Here is a 22,060-nt window from a genome sequence, read left to right on the forward strand (position 1 = left end):
CGTAAAATACGTCACAGAAACCGTTGGTTGAGAGTCACTTCCTTCTACTCCTTCGGGTGTTGTCGGAAATGACCGTGATAATGAAATTATCTAATGAGGTGCTTATTTTGTCAACATGTGATGTGACGTTCAAGGAGCAAAATCATGAGCAAAATGCATGAGAGTGAAAATATAGTGAGTGGCAAAAATGGGCTTTTTGTTTGGGAAATGTTAGTCATACATACCTAATCAACATTATATGGACTTTTCTCTGTGGCTGCAAGATCAAAACGGCCGATCATGTTTTACTATGATAATGAAACTGTTTGACATACAACTGATTTTGTTTCAAAGTTAATTTGTCTTTACTTGTCTTTGAAAATACTGACGAAGTCGGAAAACTCAGCGTACGTGAAGGAAGGATGGGGTAAATTACCATTTGTTAAACAGTAAACAACAAAAATATAATTTTATGTGGCTAAATTGGTATGTTTATTAACTGAATTTATATGATACGTCAATAACTTTGTATAGATTGTGCCTATGTTTAGTACTGCAATCTGTGAGGTGAGTAACAGGTGAGAAAAAGGAACGAAATTAAGAGATGGTAAATCAGTGACCATTGATAAACAATGACCGTGAAATTCTCTCTCTCTCTCTCTCTCTCTCTCTCTCTCTCTCTCTCTCTCTCTCTCTCTGCATATTATATTCCAGTTCTCTTAATTCCCTAAATACATTAGGTTTTTACTCAATGATACTGCGGATCTATTTTACCACCGCGGATGTGCACAACCGTTTGTGTTCAGCAAGACGCTTACGTCACGTACTTTGTCAGTCATCCTGCTCCGCCGTCGTTCCGTCGAGGCTGGCTGAGCTGTTGCGGGTAACTACCATATTATTTCAGGTGAAGATGGCCGCAGGTCCCCTCTCTGTATCTTCCACCGCATCCACAAACAACGATGGCATTCTTATCGGTGACAAAGTTTACTCGGAAGTGTTCCTTACGATCGATAATTCGCTCATACCGGAGGAAAGGCTTTCTCCGACGCCGTCGATGCTTGACGGCCTCGACCTGAACACGGAGACCGACCTTCGCATCCTTGGATGTGAACTAATCCAGTCGGCGGGCATTCTTCTCCGGTTACCCCAGGTAAACCCTCTTGACTATTAAGAATACCTAATGTTACATACATCTCTGTGTGATTAATTACATCACAACGCGCTGAAGTTGTTAGTTTTCCGACCTCTCACCATGTTAAGGCCTGGTCGTTAGCAGTTGCTAATGTTAGCTCTTTGACGTTGGCGTGGTGGCATTAAAATGGCGGCGGTCCATTGTGCAAGGTTAGGCTAGCTTACACAAGAAAAAGTACAAACATCATACTCTGTATTTTTACTCCGCAGGTGGCAATGGCAACGGGACAGGTGCTCTTTCATCGTTTTTTCTACTCCAAGTCTTTCGTCAAGCACAGTTTTGAGGTAAGTCAGGTCACGTTTATGGATCCATTGTCAGGCCGCTGTTTTGCTCGGTAATGTTAGCATAGCATAACGTTATGGTTGCGTTTGTGGCAGCCATATTGTCGATACGCCGTACCTGAGTTTGTGAGCCGCTAGAAGACAAAGAAGGGACATGCTGAAGATCAGAACGAAGCATATCACGAACTCAAAATACAGAGACGCAACTGAAATAAAACTTTGTTCTTTTTCCTTGATGGAAGATCTGCCTACCTTAAAGATAGGAGGAGAATAAGTTCAAGTTTAAATAGAGATTGTTTGACTCGTTAGTATGACTCAATACGTCAGACACCGTTGCATCATATTATGGTGACATTACTTTAAACAAATGAACCACAATCAATCATGGTAATGTGGTCTTTATTGGAATACTTGAGTAAAGCGTGAAGTGCTGTGGATGATATCCTGTATCTTAAGTTGAGTTGAATTCTGATATAGTTATAAATACTTAATGAATAAATTCAGTGTTGCTATCAAGTACACTTGCCGACAGGTGTGCTTGATAACGATACTGAATTTGCAGTTACAGCATGGACAACAACACCAGAAAAACCATGGTATAAACTGGGGAGTTGTAGCAAAATCACTTGACTGCTGATAAATGCCTCCTTGCTGTGTATTTTGTCATATCGCTCTTATCCACTGTTCATGTGGGTAGTCTCTCTTGTTGCATGTCTGAATTTATTGAACTCTTCCTCCCAACTCTTTGCTTTGATTATTTTAACAGATTGTTGCCATGGCTTGTATCAACTTGGCCTCCAAGATTGAAGAAGCACCACGACGAATACGAGATGTCATCAATGTTTTCCACCACCTGAGACAGATCAGAGGCAAAAAGTAAGCACTGATATTGAATCTAGTCCTCTCATTTTGTAAATATGAAATTTTTCTTACATGACACATGTTGCATTGCATTTGTTTTTTGTTTTTTATCCAATGTTGTATGATGTTGATCTGTTTTTGCTGTGAAAGTGCTCTTCTGTTTATCCATGTACTCTAAACCATTTTAAAACTTTTCAGTTTCCGCTTCACTGGTAGTTTGAGAAGTGTAGTTGTCTACATATGACATCAGAGTTTGACATTACACTGAAAATATCTCAACAAACTCACTTTAAAAAGTGGAGTTCATTGTAAGACAAGGCACAACTGCTTTACTTATATGTGCCTTAGTCTTCATAGAAATCTGTTCATGTCAATACTATAGACCTTGGCATTAACTTGGCTTCTTTTTTCCCTTGCAACCAACTAACAGCGACCAGCTACATTTACCAAAGCCTGGGTGATGTGGAATGGTACGTAAGATGAAGCAGTCGGCATGACAACCATGATGCGAGGGGGTCTCTCGCCTCCCTCAGGCCCACCCCACCCCCCTCCTGTGGGAGACGCCCGTGGTCTGAGCCACCGCGGGGCACTGGGATCGGGGATGACAGGTTGGCCGAAGGTCCTTGGCCCCCGGGGCACATTGAGGACTCCTGTGGTTCAATCTTAGGCTTTGGGTATCTGTCCGTCAATCTGCGGACCATTGGGTAATGTAGTTTTCTTCTCTGACTGCTCCTCACCATGCATTTTGTTTGTGCTTCAAGAGCAAAACCCCATTCACCAACTGTTACCCATGGCTTTTATCGAAATATCACTTTGTTCGTTGAAAGTTAGAAGAATCTTTTGGATACTTTTAGTTAATGTGGGTAGTGTTTTAGGGCCAGTGCATGCACTGTAGCTTCAGTTGTTACACATTATGTATATTTTATTTGAATCAGTATTAATGTACACTAGTCTTTGTGATGCACTTGTAGGAAGTATGTCTCTTTAGATGTGGATTTGGGCTGTAAATTGTCTTGTTTAGTAATGGCCATTACCTTGATCCTAGAAGTTTATTTTTTTCTATGCATGTGGTTTGTAGCATGGCAACATTCACATATAAATTTCTGTGTTATTTTAGATGTAAAAGATTTGGATCTCAGATTTAATTGTTGTTGATTCTTTAAAAGTTAAGCGCTGAATTGCTGCTTACAATTAAGTTTTAGAAGGATGTCAGCCAGGTGTTTTCATGAGTTCTTCTCTGTTCTTGCAGCGTATATCAGAAATAGTATATAATGTAGTATGTTGATATGTTAGCAGACTGATGTACCCAAGTGCATCTATTTCAAATTTTTTTGTAATGATGGCTACAAAAATGGAATTGGACTACGTTATTTGTCAGCATCTATAGCGTTTTAAATAATGTTCTGTTTTTAACCAGCAGACATTTGTAGGCCAGTACAATATTCAGTTTGCTTTGAAAGTGAAATGTAGTCAGAACTATCCTGTTTTCTTTGTGCTGATGTCCTGGTGTACTGTTAACAGAAGAGATAATAGTGTTGTTTTTTTCCCACTTAGAGTATAATGAACTTTTACAGTTTGTAGATGAGAATGATTAGTGACAGCCAATAGTAGTTTTGCATTTTTGTTTGAGTCTACAGTTTCAGTTTGAAGATTGTAGAATGTTCTTGCACGTTGAGGTAGTGATGTGTGTGACGATCTGAGTTGATATTTCTGTAAAAGCTGTGACACGGGGTGGTTGAGGTTGAGGGCTGTCTAAAGATCCCATAAGCTTTCACTGAAACCACAGGAGTCCACAAACCCCAGCAAACTGTCAGGCATGCAAACAGTTATACCTGTTGCTTTGAGTTGGTTGAAACGGGAAAAAGCAAAGAGTACAAGAGATCAGAAGGGCACTTTCTTTTTTTACTTGATTTCGAAAGGGAGGAAACATTATTTTATTTTGATTCCTTTATAAACTAGGACTCCAAGTTCATTGATACTTGATCAGAACTACATAAATACCAAAAACCAAGTCATCAAAGCGGAACGGCGGGTCCTGAAGGAGCTGGGCTTCTGTGTGCATGTCAAGCATCCGCATAAGGTGAGTTTAAACCATACTCAAAAGCATTTCACTTGTTTAGTTAAGCTGTTGCAGCTTTAAGCTTTTCTCCATGCAGATGCAACCACACAGGAAGCAGCTTCTAGCTTCTCTGAACAGTGTCACACCTGGGGCTGTTTATGTGTTTTTAACATTCAATCATTTTATGATTACAGATTATCGTCATGTACCTTCAAGTCCTAGAATGTGAAAAGAACCAGACACTGGTCCAGACGGCCTGGTAAGTTCCTTCCTAGTTCTCCACTGACCATCCCCCACAGCAGCAACCCGTGTCATGTCTGCAAGAAGTGCCACCAGACCTGGGCTAAAGATGAAGTTGAAAGAGTTTCAAAAGGTTGAATTACTTGAAGAGCACTTGATTTATTTGCTTGGATCTCGGAACAGACCCATATGTGGAAACAACACCTGTCAGATAAGTGATATTCAAGTGCCCCTCATGTTTTTTAAACGCAAATTTGAAAACCATTCAACAACCATTTTGCCCAGGTCTGACTGCGACATTCCCTCACTCCATTTTAACCCTTCCACCTCTTTTTTTTTCTGATGGAGCAATTTGTTTTATTGCAAACCTGTTATGTGTCTCACTCTCGTGTCTGCCCTTACATGGCTTTGCTGTAAAGTCTGTTTGATTTTCGGTGCCCAGGGAACTTGGTTTAACTTTGTCCTTTCTCTCTACTCTTTGATTAAAGGGTAGTCCATGCTGGTAAGTCACATAAAGAACCTCTGAACTCTGCCTCCTCCAACCACATGACCTCAGGAAGCTCCCCCTATTGGCAGGCTGCCCCTCTCCAGACAGCCAATCCCAATGCCGAGATTCACTGAAGGGGGCGGGCGGGCCTTTCCCAACAGCCAACATCGTCTTGTTTTCTCTTGGGTGTCCAAAAGGATTTGTATTTTTTGGTCTTGCTTCAAAGGTTTCAACTGTAATACCTATTTTTGCCAAGTAGCTACAGATAACATTTATATTCTGACTTTTTTTTCCTAGTTTACTTGCATCTAGCAATGAAGTAAACTTAGCCAGAACAGAGTAACTTTTTTGACCAGCTTACCTGCCTTTTTTATATTTACAGTAGCATACTGTGTCCTTTCCCCAACTGACGTGGTGTCCAGACATGTGTCTGTCTTACAGGCTGATCCAGTTCTCAGGTTTTGCCTCCAAGGACCTGTCTCGCCCACGCAGCAGTCAGAATCCAACGGCCATGTGTTATCTATAGTAGCGTTGGCGTAGGCTGACCTGCCACAGTGCAGGTCTGGTCATTTGTTGAAGGCAGGTTAGACTGGATGTAATCCCTATGCGGCAGGTTTTAATCAATTGCTTCCAATGGAGAAGTATAGTATTTAAGTGGGTGGAAATTGACACACAGTGTATGCAAATGGGTACGTGTCATCGCTATGGAAAGGAAGTTGCTCTGCTTTGTGATTAGTTGTAGTTTTTTAGCCTGGTTGTAGATCCTTTTGATAATCTGAGTGGGATGAATGCCATTTTAGTTAGTAAGGGGTTTTATCATCATGTTTCTGTTGTCACACATGTTTTTGTCTTTTTGACTTCTATGTTTCTTAAGGACATAGATGCTCACACCTTTCTGTACTTGCCTGATTCACATCCTGGCCATTTTGTCTTCCCTAATGCTCTCCCAATGGCTAATCACATTTATCCATTGCCCTAGACAATCCCACTGACACATAATCTGTTTGTAGCACAGATTTCAGTAGTGAGGCATACAGTAGACTGCCACCTAATGTCTTTTACATCAGTCTTACAATGCCACATAACAGAATGGGGCTTCAGACAAGTAGAATCTGTGCTCTTATGGGGGTCAGTTTTAGCTCTTGGCTAAAAGGCATTTATAAGTGGAAATTTGTTTTGGTTTTGCAGTTGAACCTTGCAAACAATGTGAAGGTCACAATCTTAATGGCTCAGAGGCTTAACATGCAAAGTTGTCAGAATATGAGACCGATGTTGCATCATTTGATTACATCACCATGACACTGATTTCCAAAAGCTAGCTGTCATGGTTTCACCACCATACATGCTGTTCCTCCCTATTCCCTCAGATCTAACAATCTGAAAGTGGCAACTGCATCATAGATGAATGTTATTCATCTGTATGCCTGCATGCTCCCCACCTTCAAGGCATGTGTCATCGTCTTGATCATCATTAGTCCAAATGTAGTTGCTCTCGGGTCATGGTGTGGTAAGATGGTCCTGGCAGGTCTTCAGTAGATTGTTTCCCATTTGTGTCTTCATGCTTTACCTGTGACATACAGCACTCCTATGGATGCCCCAGAGAGAAATGGACAAAGTTAAACTTGACAGATCAAAATGCATATCTCACTTCAGCACTGTGTATCTTGAAAATGTGTAGCTATTGTCTTAATATCTATCCATATCTATCTGAAGATAAAATGTTGTCACTGCCTCTAAAGGTCAAATCCACAGTTGGTAACTTGTTCTCCAGCGTATCAGTGACCAGTTAGTGTTAAATGGTTGTCACCAACCACAAATTTCCGGGCAGTGAAGATTTATTTTAGATCTAAGAATAAGCTATGTTTTAATCACGAACAACAAATTAGAAAAATTTTAAGGCGTAGTAAGTTAGCAGTAAAGATACATGTTGTGGATTATTGACCTGCAGTAATAACTTAAAGATGTGGGTACGGATGAGAGGTGGTTTTGTATAGAGAAGATGCTATGTTTTTGTTTCTATGTGTTCTTTTTGCTTTTATAGGAACTACATGAACGATAGCCTGAGGACAAATGTCTTCGTGAGATTCCAAGCTGAGACTATCGCTTGTGCCTGCATATACCTCGCAGCCCGAGCTCTGCAGGTATGGAAGGAATTGCAGGAATTGTTTACTTAAAACACTTTTTTTTCCACCTTGCCACAGTTGCTGATAGTTTCCACACCAAATGGTATGAGATCACCCTCTATGGCTACACAGTAAAGCACCATTTAATGTTCTAACCATGTGTGGTCCCCCCCACCCCAGATACCTCTGCCATCCAGACCTCATTGGTACCTGCTGTTTGGGGCCAGTGAAGATGAGATCAAAGACATCTGCATCACCACCCTGAAACTTTACACCAGGAAGAAGGTAATTCTCTTAACATTGGTGTACTAGCCTGTAACCTACAGTGGCATAGACTGCTGTGTATGCCATCAGGGAAACTACCTGTCACAACAACCCTAATAACAGAAGCATTGTAACACTGCCTGCCCATTAGTAGCCAGTTCTCAGTGTATATGTAAACTGTAACTGTAATTTTTTCCTCCCAGCCTAACTATGAGCAGCTGGAGAAGGAGGTGGAGCGGAGGAAGGTGTTTTTGGCTGAGGCTAAGCTGAAGGCCAAAGGCCTGAATCCTGATGGTACCCCTGCCCTGTCCACACTGGGTGGCTTCTCTCCTGCCTCCAAGCCCTGCTCCCCAAATGTGGTCAAGGTAGAAGAGAAGTCCCCGAACCCCCAGACCCTCAAACCAGTTAAGAAGGAACCAGACAACCGGACTCAGGTCAACAAGAGTCCCCACAATGGGTAAGAAACAAACACACAAACTGCATTTTTTATGAGAATATTGTAGCAATAGTCAATCCTAGTTTAATACATTCTTAGAAATTATTATGTCGCTTGTAAAATGATCCATGTGTCTTTTCATAAGCCTAATCTTTCTTTCATCCTTCCATCTTCCCCCACCAGGTTAAGGAAAGAGGTGAAGATCGGGAGGAACAGCAGGAGTGGGAGTCGATCTCGTTCAAGAACGCGTTCCCGGTCTAGATCTCGTTCTCCTCGCAGGCAGTAAGATCTCTTATAATATGTAAAGAAAGCCTAAATTGATAGTACAGCTCTTAGCTTCAGATGTATTAGCAATCTGTTGTGTGAAATTGTGTTAAACTTGCTGGATGTCTCCTTGAACTTCCTCCTTTCTGTTTCCACAGTTACAACAGCAGACGCAGTCGCTCAGGGACCTACAGTTCTCGCTCACGTTCTCGCTCTCACAGTCGTAGCCCTTCACCTCGCAGACATCCGCCCTCACCTCTCCTCCCCCACCTCAAGTCCAAGGCCAGCCACCACAGCAATAGCGACTCCAAGTCTAGTGGACGCCATAGCAACAGTGGAGGTGGAGGATCTGGTCACAAGAGGAAGCGCTCACGTTCTCGGTCACGGTCTCGCACTCCGGTCAAAGCAGACAGGGATCGGGACAGAGAGAGGGAAAGGGAGAGAGACAGAGACCGCAGTTCCTTTGACCTCTCCACAAAGAAACACAAACATGACAGAGGAAGTGGTCACCGAGGAGACAGGAGGGACAGGGACAGGTCTCGATCCTATGACAGGGACAGAGAGAGGGAGCGTAGCCACAAGAGCAAACACCACAGTAGTAGTGGGCACTCAGGACATAGCCGTCACCGGCGCTGAGACACACACACCCCTAACAGACAGACTCTGAGGCTGATAGTCACTGAAACGTTTTCAGTATACCCAAAACATAATCAAATCTGGCGAGTTCTCTTAGTACTGTTGAATATAGTTCACAGTCAGCAAATAATCAGGTTGACTCCTGATCATTTAATGGCTACTGGAGTCATGTTAGCAGACACATTCTTCTTCTGAAGTTTAATAGTTGCACTATAAGTAATATGTCAGTAAACCAAATATCTGCTCCCTGCAACCTGAGATGACACTGCTGACATGTCTTGGGGCTTTGTGACCAAGAACCCACTGCAGCTGTCAAAGCCACAGCTGCACATCTGCTGTGTTAAAGACAACACGCCAAGTTTGATTTCATTTTGGGTATATTGCCTGCCAAATACCAACATAGTTGGTTTTCTGGGTTCCTCACACGCAGCCTGAAACTGACTTCAAACTGTATAATTTACAAGAATGTTGATTCTCTTCAACTTTGAATTTTGCTGGCATAAGTCAAATTACAAAGCCTGTAGTTACCTGAGTTAATGTTCTATTGAAAAACATAAATAAAGCCTTGACGTTGGAGACATTGACGTTATGGCACCACTTGAGATTGCCTGAATCCTACACACAGCTTATGCATGCACAAATGTCTTGGCGATTGAACATTCATTGCTTTGACTACACATCTACACAACAGCGCACCTGTAGCTGATATTTGGCGGAGGTGTTTGATGTTGGGTTACTGTAGGTTAAAGGTGTGTCTCTGAGGAACCCAGGCTGCAGCAGTAACTACCAGCATGAAGTGGACTGTTTGTAAGTTTACGAGTGCTGAGCCTTGTTTTCCTCCACCTGGTCAGATGTGATCAGTGGTTGAGGGAAGGCATCAATGCAGTGCGACAGCAGTCCAGGACCTGTCATTGTCCTCCACCTATAGGCTTTTCTTGATTTATCCATGATATTCTCCTCCCCACACACACTTCTACCATCCCTCTAGCCTACCCTTATGTTTTTGGTTTTACATGTAAAGTTATGGACTTAAGAAACTTATTTACAGTGTAAAGACGGATCAATATCCACTGATGAAATGTGAACGCTTTGATTTATAAAAGCAAACTATTCAGTGGAAGGATTGAATGAATAAATGTAAAATAAAAATGATCATTCAGGAAAGATCAGTATGTTTGCACATAAAGGGACTGGCAGGCAAGTGGTTCTTTTTTTTTGTTCTTTTTTTTCTGGACAGGTGTATGTTGCTAAAGCTGTGTTTTGTACAGTTTCAAAAAACAAACTGGTTAAAGACTTAAGTTTTTTTTCTTTTTTTACAGCAGGGGATGCAGACTTGATTTCAAAACATTTTAGGGTTGTCAATTTGTTACACTGGTTTTTAGTCTGCACGTGTTCATGTCCAATTTTTATTCAACAATAAATGAGTTATGCCACTGATTTGTACAGTCTTCATTGAATCACTGCCTGTTGTAATTAAACAAAATAGCATCTTGTAGTTGGGGGAGCAAAGACTGATAAGTATAGAGTTTGAATCATACACACCTGAAATGCCTGCCTGGGAGGTTAATCCTTTAAATCTGTGTTATGGCAGCCAGAGGGTGCTGTTCGCCTTAGTAAAGGAAATGGCCTGGCTTCCAACAGACTCCCACATACTTGTCAGACATATCACATTGTCACAGGGTTTTAATAAAATATTTTGTAATAGTTTGCTGCAAATAATATTAAAGGGGATTAATAAGATTTAAGGACAGTAAAATAACTAGCTCAGCACAATCCCACTTATTCCAAACTAACATCCAACATTTGTAAATACCGTAGAGGCAATCTATAAACTAATTCAACTGAAGCCAGTGGACGGTTTCATGTGGTGTCAGCTGTCAAATAACAAAATGAAAGGCAAGTTGTCAAAATACAAGTCTACATTCTACTATTCACTTTAACCGAGATGCAGTGGTTTAGGGAACATACTGGGGAGAATGACTGGCCAGACCTCCACATTGGTTCTGTCATTGTCCGCCTCTCTGTGGTTACCCCCATCACTGCTCACTCTTCCCTCTGTGAGGAAGCAGCTTGTTCTGTCCCAGAGGTTCCACTGTCTTTTATTCTTGTGTTCTTCATCATGTCACTGTCACACAGTAAGTGATTACATCTGCCAAAAGGTCCACACACACACACGCACACTGACATCCCTGTCACGACCAATCTGATGCTTTACAAATTGTGCAACAAGAAGGTATCGTTCGCTCTGCCAAAGCATTGGGTAACAGATGATCTCCTATGAAGCACATTTAAGCTGCTTCGCACACAGGTCACACGCATGCTGGTGTATCCACGGTGTGACCTGGCTGTTGTCCTGACAGGTCTGTAAATCTTTCCTCAGTGAGTGAAAGGTCAAATATACCACTGAGACAAACATTACTTGGCCTAAAGTCATTCAGTGTACTCTGCGTGAAATCCCACCTGACAGTTTGAAATGATCTGTTGAGATTTTGAGGTATCAACTACTTAGATTTCTGCTTTCACTCCGATATGATGGTCTCCTGAGGGGGTGACCGATCAGAGCTGGGGGGCCGGCTCTACGCCTCCCCCAACAAATGTCTTGCCCCCTCAAATCAAAATTTTAGAAGTTAAGAAAACACATTTTAATGGATTATCCAAACAAAGAATGTGTTGTCTCATCTCTGTATCCGTCCTCTCTCTCTCTCTCTCTCTCTCCCTCCCAGTGTATCTGTGTATATCAGTATCCTACCTGATGTATTATAAGACCAATCAGAGGCGGTTGCTAGGCGGAACAGTCAGCTGGCCAATGGGCGTTTTTTTCAGCCATTGTTGGCTTGCGTGTGTTGTCATTGGCCGCGTCGTAGGATTAACCTTCCTTTATTTTGACCTTATTTCAATTTCAGTCGCGTGGGTAAGAGTGTTTTTGTGTTTTCGTTACTGTGGCACCCTGACGTGAGTTGTAGTTGTAATAATAATAAGAATTGGTGCAATACCTACATGGCCTTCACACACTTCATGCTCAGACCCTAATAAGAAAAGTAATATGTAATCGTGAAAGTAATCTAATATTACAGGTAACAATAAAAGTTATCCGTAATATAAAAGCAATGCATAAGTATTAGTAATCCAAAACTGAAGTAAAAATGTCACGTCAAAAATGTCATAGTATGTGGCCACAGTATAGTAAAGCATCAAAAATGGCAAAATAGTCTTGGTATATTGAGGCTTAAAAATGTTTTGTTAAATGTTCTGGTTCAGCTGTAATGTTGAATATTTATCTGTGTTTTCATGGTTAAACTATTGATGAGGAATAGGTAGTAGTGTATTGATCATTTTCCTTTGTATGTTTCTCTTTGATTTTCTCCAGGCGTCACCACTTGGTCTACAACATCCTCCACGGGCGCCAAGACATTGACGATCGCAAAGGCATGGTCCATGATCAGAGAGACATTGTCGAGGATGGGGGAGACATTGTCCATGATCAGAGTCATTGTCCATGACTCGCAGAGATATGTGCAAAAGTCGGTAGTGATGGAGTTCCCAGATTTGAAGGCATCGTCCCCGATCAGAGAGACATTGACAATATTCACAGAGACATTGTCCACAATCACAGAGACGTTGTCCACGATCACAGAGAGTCTTTGTACAATGATGAAGTTGTTTGAGACCAGGACAGAGGCCTCCAGGTAATTCCCAAACAGTTTTACATCAACTGTCCAACACAGAGCACTGACATTCAATTGTTTATGGTCAGTATTCAGTATATCAGTAAAGTGTAATATTAGAAGCAATCTGCAATTTAAAAATAACATAAAAATAATCTGTCTTAATAGAAGTAATATAAAATGATTTAGCAATATCAGAAGTCAGATGTAATGGTCAAAGTAATCTGTTACTAGACGTAGTTTGCAACAGTAAGAGTTATCTGTAAAATTTAGAGGTAATATGTAACATAAGTAATATGCAATGATAAAATTAATCTAATGTTAGAGGTAACAGTAAGAGTAATCTGTAACATAAAAGCAATGCAAAAGTAATAATGATGGTCAGAAAATGTCACAGTATAGTTAGTCAAAAACCATCAAAAAATGTCATAGTATAATAAGGCATGAAAAATGGTCAAAAAATGTCATGGTATGATAAGGCATGGAAATTGGTCAAAAAATGTCATAGTAGAGTAAAGCATGAAAAATAGTCAAAAAATGTCATAGTATAGTATGGTGTCAAAAACATAAAAAAATGTCATAGTAAGGCATCAAAAACCATAAAAAAATGTCATAGTATAGTAAGGCATGAAAAACTGTCAAAAAATGTCATAGTATAGTAAGGCATGAAAAATGGTCAAAAAATGTCATAGTATGGTATGGCATCAAAAAATGTCATAGTATAGTAAGGCATGAAAAATGGTCAAAAAAATGTCATAGTATAGTAAGGCATGAAAAATAGTCAAAAAATGTCATAGTATATTAAGATGTCAAAAACCATCAACAAATGTCATAGTACAGCAAAGCATGAAAAATAGTCAAAAAATGTCATAGTATGGTAAGGCATGAAAAATGGTCAAAAAATGTCATAGTAGAGTAAAACATGAAAAATGGTCAAAAAATGTCATAGTATAGTAAGATGTCAAAAGCCATCAAAAAAATGTCATAGTATAGTAAGGCATGAAAAATGGTCAAGAAATGTCATAGTATAGTAAGGCATGAAAAATGGTCAAAGAAATGTCATAGTATAGTAAGGTATGTAAAATGGTCAAAGAATGTCATAGTATGGTATGGCATCAAAAAATGTCATAGTATAGTAAGATGTCAAAACCATCAAAAAATGTCATAGTATATTAAGATGTCAAAAACCATCAAAAAATGTCATAGTACAGCAAGGCATGAAAAATAGTCAAAAAATGTCATAGTATATTAAGATGTCAAAAACCATCAAAAAATGTCATAGTACAGCAAGGCATGAAAAATGGTCAAAAAATGTCATAGTATATTAAGATGTCAAAAACCATCAAAAAATGTCATAGTACAGCAAGGCATGAAAAATGGTCAAAAAATGTCATAGTATAGTAAGGCATGAAAAATGGTCAAAAAATGTCATAGTATGGTATGGCATCAAAAAATGTCATAGTATAGTAAGGCATGAAAAATGGTCAAAAAATGTCATAGTATGGTATGGCATCAAAAATGTCATAGAAAATGTCATAGTATGATAAGGCATGGAAATTGGTCAAAAAATGTCATAGTATAGTAAGATGTCAAAAACCATCAAAAAATGTCATAGTATATTAAGATGTCAAAAACCATCAAAAAATGTCATAGTATAGTAAGGCATGAAAAATGGTCAAAAAATGTCATAGTAGAGTAAAACATGAAAAATGGTCAAAAAATGTCATAGTATAGTAAGATGTCAAAAACCATCAAAAAATGTCATAGTATATTAAGATGTCAAAAACCATCAAAAAATGTCATAGTACAGCAAGGCATGAAAAATGGTCAAAAAATGTCATAGTATAGTAAGGCATGAAAAATGGTCAAAAAATGTCATAGTATGTATGCATCAAAAAATGTCATAGTATAGTAAGGCATGGAAATTGGTCAAAAAATGTCATAGTAGAGTAAAACATGAAAAATGGTCAAAAAATGTCATAGTATAGTAAGATGTCAAAAACCATCAAAAAATGTCATAGTATAGTAAGGCATGAAAAATGGTCAAAAAATGTCATAGTAGAGTAAAACATGAAAAATGGTCAAGAAATGTCATAGTATAGTAAGGCATGAAAAATGGTCAAGAAATGTCATAGTATAGTAAGGTATGTAAAATGGTCAAAGAATGTCATAGTATGGTATGGCATCAAAAAATGTCATAGTATAGTAAGATGTCAAAAACCATCAAAAAATGTCATAGTATATTAAGATGTCAAAAACCATCAAAAAATGTCATAGTACAGCAAGGCATGAAAAATAGTCAAAAAATGTCATAGTATATTAAGATGTCAAAAACCATCAAAAAATGTCATAGTACAGCAAGGCATGAAAAATAGTCAAAAAATGTCATAGTATAGTAAGGCATGGAAAATTGGTCAAAAAATGTCATAGTAGAGTAAAGCATGAAAAATGGTCAAAAAATGTCATAGTATATGTCAAAAATGTCAAATGTCAGATGTCAAAAACCATCAAAAAAATGTCATAGTATAGTAAGGCATGAAAAATGGTCAAAAAATGTCATAGTATGGTATGGCATCAAAAAATGTCATAGTATAGTAAGATGTCAAAAACCATCAAAAAATGTCATAGTATATTAAGATGTCAAAAACCATCAAAAAATGTCATAGTATAGTAAGGCATGAAAAATGGTCAAAAAATGTCATAGTATGGTATGGCATCAAAAAATGTCATAGTATAGTAAGGCATGAAAAATAGTCAAAAAATGTCATAGTATGATAAGGCATGGAAATTGGTCAAAAAATGTCATAGTATAGTAAGATGTCAAAAACCATCAAAAAATGTCATAGTATAGTAAGGCATGAAAAATGGTCAAAAAATGTCATAGTATAGTAAGGCATGTAAAATGGTCAAAAAATGTCATAGTATAGTAAGATGTCAAAAACCATCAAAAAATGTCATAGTACAGCAAGGCATGAAAAATGGTCAAAAAATGTCATAGTATGGTATGGCATCAAAAAATGTCATAGTATAGTAAGGCATGAAAAATAGTCAAAAAATGTCATAGTATGATAAGGCATGAAAAATGGTCAAAAAATGTCATAGTATATTAAGATGTCAAAAACCATCAAAAAATGTCATAGTATGATAAGGCATGGAAATTGGTCAAGAAATGTCACAGGTGTTAACCAAACCCTAGTCTCTGGCTAAACGTAACTGGCTAATAGCTGTAACCCTAACCTCTGGCTAGAAATATTCACTTTCATACAATATTAAACAGACAGTATTTATTTGAGAGCAAGGTAATCCTTTATTAGTCCCACAGCAGGGAAATTCAGTGTTGCAGCAACAAAAATATGCAAAGGCATGATATAAACAAGGCAAGACATAAAACATATTATATAGTAATACAAGAAATACTTTGGATTTGAGTACTGATATTAAGTATCATTAAAAGATACCACAGGATATTACGTTGTTAAAAAAAATACAATAGCATGTGTCATGAAAAATAATTTCAGTAAAATAACTTATTAAACATCATTGTAGTAACAGTACAGTTTAAATTGTTTTCCTGTATTTATTACATGGTTCATGTTTAGCAATCTCTGTGAAATTTGAGAAATAACTATGTAATAATTACTGTATTTTCTTATTTTTTTATAGCATCAGAACTATTTCAGTACTATGTAATGATTCGGAAAAAAAAAACTCTAAAATATGTGATACTGAATGACTTGTATAAAGTTTAGTTTAAATCACCATAATTAGGTATCAACAATGAATAAGGTCAGTTTAGCAAAGGAAAAATAGATTTACTGATCAGTCTCTGTGATTAACATGTTCTTGTCTCTGCAGGAGGAGAAGACGACAGCAGCAGAATGGCTGAAAGAGACAAAAGTCAAGTGTTACAAAGCTGTTAATTACCGTAATTTCCAGACTATTGAGCGCACCTGACTATAAGCCGCACCCACTAAATTAAAAAAAAAAGTACATACAGAGGCCGCACTTGTCTATAAGCTGCAGGTGTCTAAATATTTTTGCAGCATGAAACTCGCTTAGCCTGTAAAAATCTACAAATTAGCCGCATCATTGTTTAAGCCACAAGTTTCAAAGCGTGTGAAAAAAGTAGTGGCATATAGTCTGGACATTATGGTAGACAAAAGACCTCCATCATCTAACTGCTGTAAACAGTTTCGGGTTCCAGTTGTTAAAGTGAAAACACTTGGTTTCTCTCTGTCACCTATAATGTAGTCATGGGAACATTTTCCAAAGACTAATATGTCTTCATTAAACCCCTGTGAGAACATTCAACTGCTTATGCTACAATTATTTAATTCATAATTGTAGCACTAACAGTTAAATGATCACAAAAATGCCTAGAAGACATGTTAATCTTTGGAAAATGTGCTCATAATTACATTAACCCTAACCAGCTGTAACAAGTGTGTCCTTGTGGTCAAATGTCTGTCATAATCTTTGCTGTAATTGTTAAATGTTGTCTGGAATAAAATCATTAAAAGTTTCTTCCTAAACTTTTGAGTTGCATTTCTCTATTTTGAAAATGATGTTTTACAAATCATTTTATTGCAATTTATTTTATGAAAAATGTCATGATTCTCATGATTTAATTTTTTAGAACCATTTTGAAAATATATTTTCTAAGATTTTGTATGTATTTTTTTATATTTAACATTTGAAATGTTTTAAACTCATTGTTCAGATATATATTTTCAAGGATATTTAATTTTTAAAAAGTTTCATACTTTAGTTTTAAATATATTTTTAAATGCTTTATAGTTGTTTTTTAGATTTATTGTATAAGGTTTTGAACTTTTAATGGGTTTAATACTAATTGTCTAGATATTTTTTTAAGGTTCTAAATTGTTTTTTTTTTTTTTACAGGTTTCATGCTTTATTTTAACCTTATTTATCAAACCTGATTTATAAGGTCCTTATTTTTTAGACCTACTTATTTGAGGTTTTAAATATTTTTTTTTTGTTGTTGTTTTAAATTTATTTTTACACATATTTGCACATATTTTTACATTTAATTATATAGGTTTTATATAGGTATTATGCTTAGTTTTTAGACATATCTTTGAAGGTTTAATACTTAATAAACTTACTATTTATACTTATTTTTTAAAACCCATTTATTAAAAGGGTTTCTATTCTATTCTAATCTAAGGTTTTATATTTTATGTTCTCTATATATATTTAAGACTTATTTTTTGCAGCTACACGGTTGAAAAATACTATTTAACACTAATTAAAACTTTCATTTGTTGCTATTTGTTCCAGACAAAAGTTTTTAAAATAACTTTTCAAATTGCAGCTGAGATAATGACAGTCAGACTGAAAAGAATAAACTGACACTGACCTTCTGGAAATGTCTTCATGTCTGTCTCATCTCTCTGTGATTTCATGGTTGACGTTTGAAGCCTGTGGAGGAAAACACAACAAACTTTAATATAAAGATGTGACTTTTAACACATCAAAATAAAAGCACACAGTGTTTCTGGGTATTAAACAAAAGAGAGAGACGTAAGAGAAACCAGGGTGCGGACAAAGTGGTTCCGGACTAATTAGAACTGATCCAAGAGTTAAATTTGCTTTATACGCAAAGACAGAAGAAGCTGCTCTCAAAATTTGAACTAAATTTGGTTGATAAAAGCCAATATGAAGCAAAATGCCAGTGTTACTAGTGTGACACCGAACCAAATAAGTTAATTTTTAAGATTTACTGTACTAATGAGAAAGGGAGAGAGAGAAAGCGAAAGTAAGCAAAGGGCTAACTATCAAATGGTTCTAACGATTATGTTGTCAGATCTTCCTGTGGTGTAAGGTGGGTAAAGAGTGATTTTAACCGCTGATGTGATCAATCAGAGCGGCCCCAAATAAACATTAAACATGTTCAATATTTGTAATCAGAAATCCTGTGTGGGAGGAATAGAGAGGAAAGCCAAGCATGCACTCTGTGGGTTGTCACGCGGAACAGGACGATAGCCAGTCAGGAAGCAAGCTGACTGAAGACAGAAGTACAACAAACAAGAGACGTGGTCATGAGATTTGGAGTTCTGAGAGTCCAGACTCTGGTTGTTGGTGGTGAATCTGTATGTGGTGTGCTGTGTTAGTCTTCTCATTGCACACCACACACAATAAGAACAAAACTGTGACATTATTTGTCGTGATGTGTGTGGTCTCTCACAATATCTACATTGGGTAAGATTTTAAAAATCTTTTAGTGTGTGCTAGGCTTAAGAGATGGAGGGAGATGGAGAGAGAGAGCTGATGTTTAAATTCTGTATTTTTCCTTGAACTGTACATTGATGAACTAAATAAATAAACTTTAATAATGAGTCTTTTTGTCTCTTTCTGTCTCAGACTTCAGATCAATTACTGAAGATATATAATTTAATGTCAGAGCTCTGTGTTGGACAGTTGTGGTGGAGCTGTTTGTGAATTACCTGGAGGCCTCTGTCTTGGTTTCAAATGTCTTCATTGTACGAAGGCTGCAATCATGGATGAAGTGGTGACACCTGGAGGAAATAAAAAGATAAAATATACAAAGGAAAATGATCAGTACACTATGACATATTCCTCATCGACAGTTTGACCCCAAAACACACATAAATATTCAACATCACAGCCAAACCAGAACATTTTCCAACATTAAAGGAGTGTCTCAATTTACTGACACATATGACGAGAAAAAGCATCACTCCTTTAAGAATCAACAATAAATATTTGGGGAAAGTTAACTAAAATGATTCTTACATCTTATCAACTAATCACAGGAGGAATCATGTATATTCTGCACGACAATAATAAACACTATCAGTTAAATACATTTTTGAAAGCAGGATTTTAACTTGTGGTATCTTTAATTATACCTCTGTCCACAGGCAGAAAATTAACTGACAACTATTTTGAGGCTGTTTTCTGACAATTTATAGACACGATTAATCAGTAATTATTATATATAACAATAAATTCAATTAAATATCAAGGATTTAAACAATAACTCTGTTACTGACATTCATAATTCAGTTCATCAGCACATTTTTTCAGACTGGGTAAGTCTTTAGAACACACACCTGTTTGGTTGGTAAGGTGAGAGCTGGTGTTCCTGTCCACGCTGCAGCAGCTGAACGAGTAAACCTGGAAAATACAAGTACAACACTTGAACAAATAAAGAATAATTCACCTTGAAAATTTGAACAGTGTAGAAGAATACAACACTGAAAACTAAACACCAGAACCTTTACAATCACACTTTAGAGTTCTGAGATGATTAATTATGTTTTTTGTAACACTTTTTTGTAATGATTTCTAACAGTAATCTCAGCTCATACATTGTGATCTTAAAGGCTTAAAACTTGTGGAGGAGCACAGAGTTAAACTCTCTTTTTCAAGCTTGTATTTACCACAAAACTGAGTTCAATAAAGTCTCAAGTCACTACAAACAAATTTCTAATCAATAATATAAACAACAGGGGATCAGTGGATGGCTATGGCCAGATTACTACCACAAAGTTAAAAAGACACACAAAACGACAAAGACAAAAAAACAGACTTGAAAAATGATCACAATGAGATGCTCAACTGCCTCACTAAAACACGAAATGACCACAAAGAAACGTTAAATGACCTGGAACAGACACAAAACTACAAAGACAAAATATGATACAAAGCAACCACAAAGCAACTGACCATAAGTAGTAGTAAAACAGCCGGCTAAAGACGCAAAACGAAGCAAAATCACCACAAACAGACACAAAATAATCACATCGACATGATAATCCGCCATGAACTGACCAAGACGCAGTACAATATTACAAAGAAGCAGTAAAATGTCTGCAGAGTTATTGTAAAGAGATGCGGAATAAACAAGACAATTGACTATTAAACAGTTCAGGCTAATAGGCTAATGCTAACGCTCGACTCTAATGCTAATGCTAACACCGTGGTGGAAGATAGCTAGGTTGAGACGCACAATGATGTAAGATAACCACAAATAGCCACAAACCGGTGATAACGACATGATAAACCACCATAAACCGAGTTAAAATGACCAGGATGACAAAATGAAAATGACAAAGAAACGCAAAATGTCGGTAAAATGTTGGCTATGAGCCCATTGTGGTATTATCCGTCCACGTTGGGGGTCCACAACTTATGTCAGGGACGCCTCAGTCACAGAAAACACAAACACACTCTCACTCATGCAATATAAACGACTGAAAATGTAATTAAACGATATCATTACAAGGTAATGCTAATGCTAACACTCTCTGATAACATTAATGCTAATGCTAGCCGCTAAACTCTTTGACTTACCCTCACGCCGCAGGTGTGTTCAGCCCAGTCTCACTCGTGTTCGACAAAAAATACAGCAGCTCCAGACTTCGTTTTAGCATCCAAACCTCTTCAGTAACATTTTCACACAGTACTGGCAAACAGAGGCAATGAGTCAAACTTGGTTTAAATCTGTTTTCCGACTTCGATTCTCCGCCTCTCTGCGCTCCTCCCAAGAAGGTCATTGGCTAATGGCGAGACACGTAGTGGTCGGACATAGGTCAGGTGACATAGGCAGTTAAATTCACCTGATGGCCCAGAACCATGAGACTAGATGACAATTCTAATGTTGCGCCTTGTCTGCTGGATATGTTGTTAAAAGGTGAAAATACCATACATCATTGTCACATTCAAAACTTGCTTCTGCTGCCTTCATGTGGCCAAAAAAACACCCGTTATTGTAATTTGCTAACAGAAAATGCAGCACTAGATGTGTACTTAGTTTGACACACCCATGCAAACCAAAAAATTGCAGAAACTGAAGGATCCCACTCAGAATAACCCCACTATACAGTATCATCTCATGTGGACATGCAGTATTGGCAAAATAAAGACCTTCAAACATCAAAAGTATCCAAGATCCACGAGTCATTTGATTTGATTTGAAGTCGGCAGTACAGGCCTACCTTGTCAAAGTGTTGTGTGTGTTTAACTGAAATTTGATGGAGATCAAAATGTATCTCTGTTAGGTATAATGCCTGTTGTTGATCTCAAAGCCAAATTTGTATTTTTAAATGTTCAAAATGATGATTCAAAAATTATTTAGAGTTCCATTTCAGTGCATTTTCTGCTGGTATAAATGCTAAAATTATGGTCTATAATTGCATTGAATACCATACAGTCACACAATCCTTACTTACTGCCAAATGGTTCATAATACTTCACACTGAGTCATCTTCTAAAGTTTGTGGTTGAGCCCGTCTAACTTTTTTCCTCCATTCCTGCACAACATATCTGTTTCTTGAAGTGCCTCTAAAAGCCTGAAATAGGAACATAACGACAGTTTGAGAATGGCAAGTAATCAACGTTGCCAGTCTCAGTTCAGCTGATGTGTGAAACTGGTTTCTGGATCAGAACAATCTCAACAGACGGACTGCAGGGGGGAAATCTGAACGTTTTGGAGTCAGAGAAAACTCTTTGGCTTGATGAAGTAGTACCAAGATGCACGCACGGAGGAGGGAACATTTTGGTTCACTCTGTGGGCATATGGAATAA

At 37.8% G+C, this 22,060-nt stretch overlaps 1 protein-coding gene and 2 long non-coding RNA genes across 5 annotated transcripts; 2 read left to right on the top strand and 1 right to left on the bottom strand.

Annotated features, from left to right (window-relative positions):
- The first annotated feature begins 386 nt into the window (after positions 1-386).
- Positions 387-10,259, top strand: ccnl1a (cyclin L1a). Of its 3 annotated transcripts, XM_018662050.1 has the most exons (11): positions 387-406; positions 694-1,129; positions 1,381-1,455; positions 2,219-2,328; positions 4,273-4,393; positions 4,567-4,631; positions 7,141-7,240; positions 7,403-7,507; positions 7,690-7,943; positions 8,106-8,204; positions 8,345-10,259. In XM_018662050.1, exons 1-11 carry the CDS (start codon positions 402-404, stop codon positions 8,820-8,822), a joined length of 1,848 nt encoding a protein of 615 aa, XP_018517566.1. In that variant the 5' UTR covers positions 387-401; the 3' UTR covers positions 8,823-10,259. The 3 variants fall into 3 exon arrangements, with proteins under 3 accessions (XP_018517566.1, XP_018517567.1, XP_018517568.1); XM_018662052.2 differs by lacking the exons at positions 387-406; positions 7,403-7,507; positions 7,690-7,943; positions 8,106-8,204; positions 8,345-10,259 and adding an exon at positions 5,101-5,114 and having other exon boundaries at positions 756-1,129; XM_018662051.2 differs by lacking the exons at positions 387-406; positions 7,141-7,240; positions 7,403-7,507; ... (1 more) ...; positions 8,106-8,204; positions 8,345-10,259 and adding an exon at positions 5,101-7,117 and having other exon boundaries at positions 751-1,129.
- Positions 10,260-12,051: 1,792 nt separating this feature from the next.
- On the top strand, positions 12,052-17,019 carry LOC127139069 (uncharacterized). The gene is made up of 2 exons (XR_007808955.1): positions 12,052-12,508; positions 16,343-17,019. It is a non-coding gene; the product is annotated as an uncharacterized LOC127139069 (long non-coding RNA).
- Positions 14,989-21,014, bottom strand: LOC108886355 (uncharacterized). The gene is made up of 5 exons (XR_001961436.2): positions 20,828-21,014; positions 19,585-19,648; positions 18,955-19,026; positions 17,868-17,929; positions 14,989-16,369 (listed from the first exon to the last, which is right to left on the bottom strand). It is a non-coding gene; the product is annotated as an uncharacterized LOC108886355 (long non-coding RNA).
- Positions 21,015-22,060: the final 1,046 nt, after the last annotated feature.

Source organism: Lates calcarifer, linkage group LG21, assembly GCF_001640805.2.
Source record: "Lates calcarifer isolate ASB-BC8 linkage group LG21, TLL_Latcal_v3, whole genome shotgun sequence".
NCBI classification, from domain to species: domain Eukaryota; kingdom Metazoa; phylum Chordata; class Actinopteri; family Centropomidae; genus Lates; species Lates calcarifer.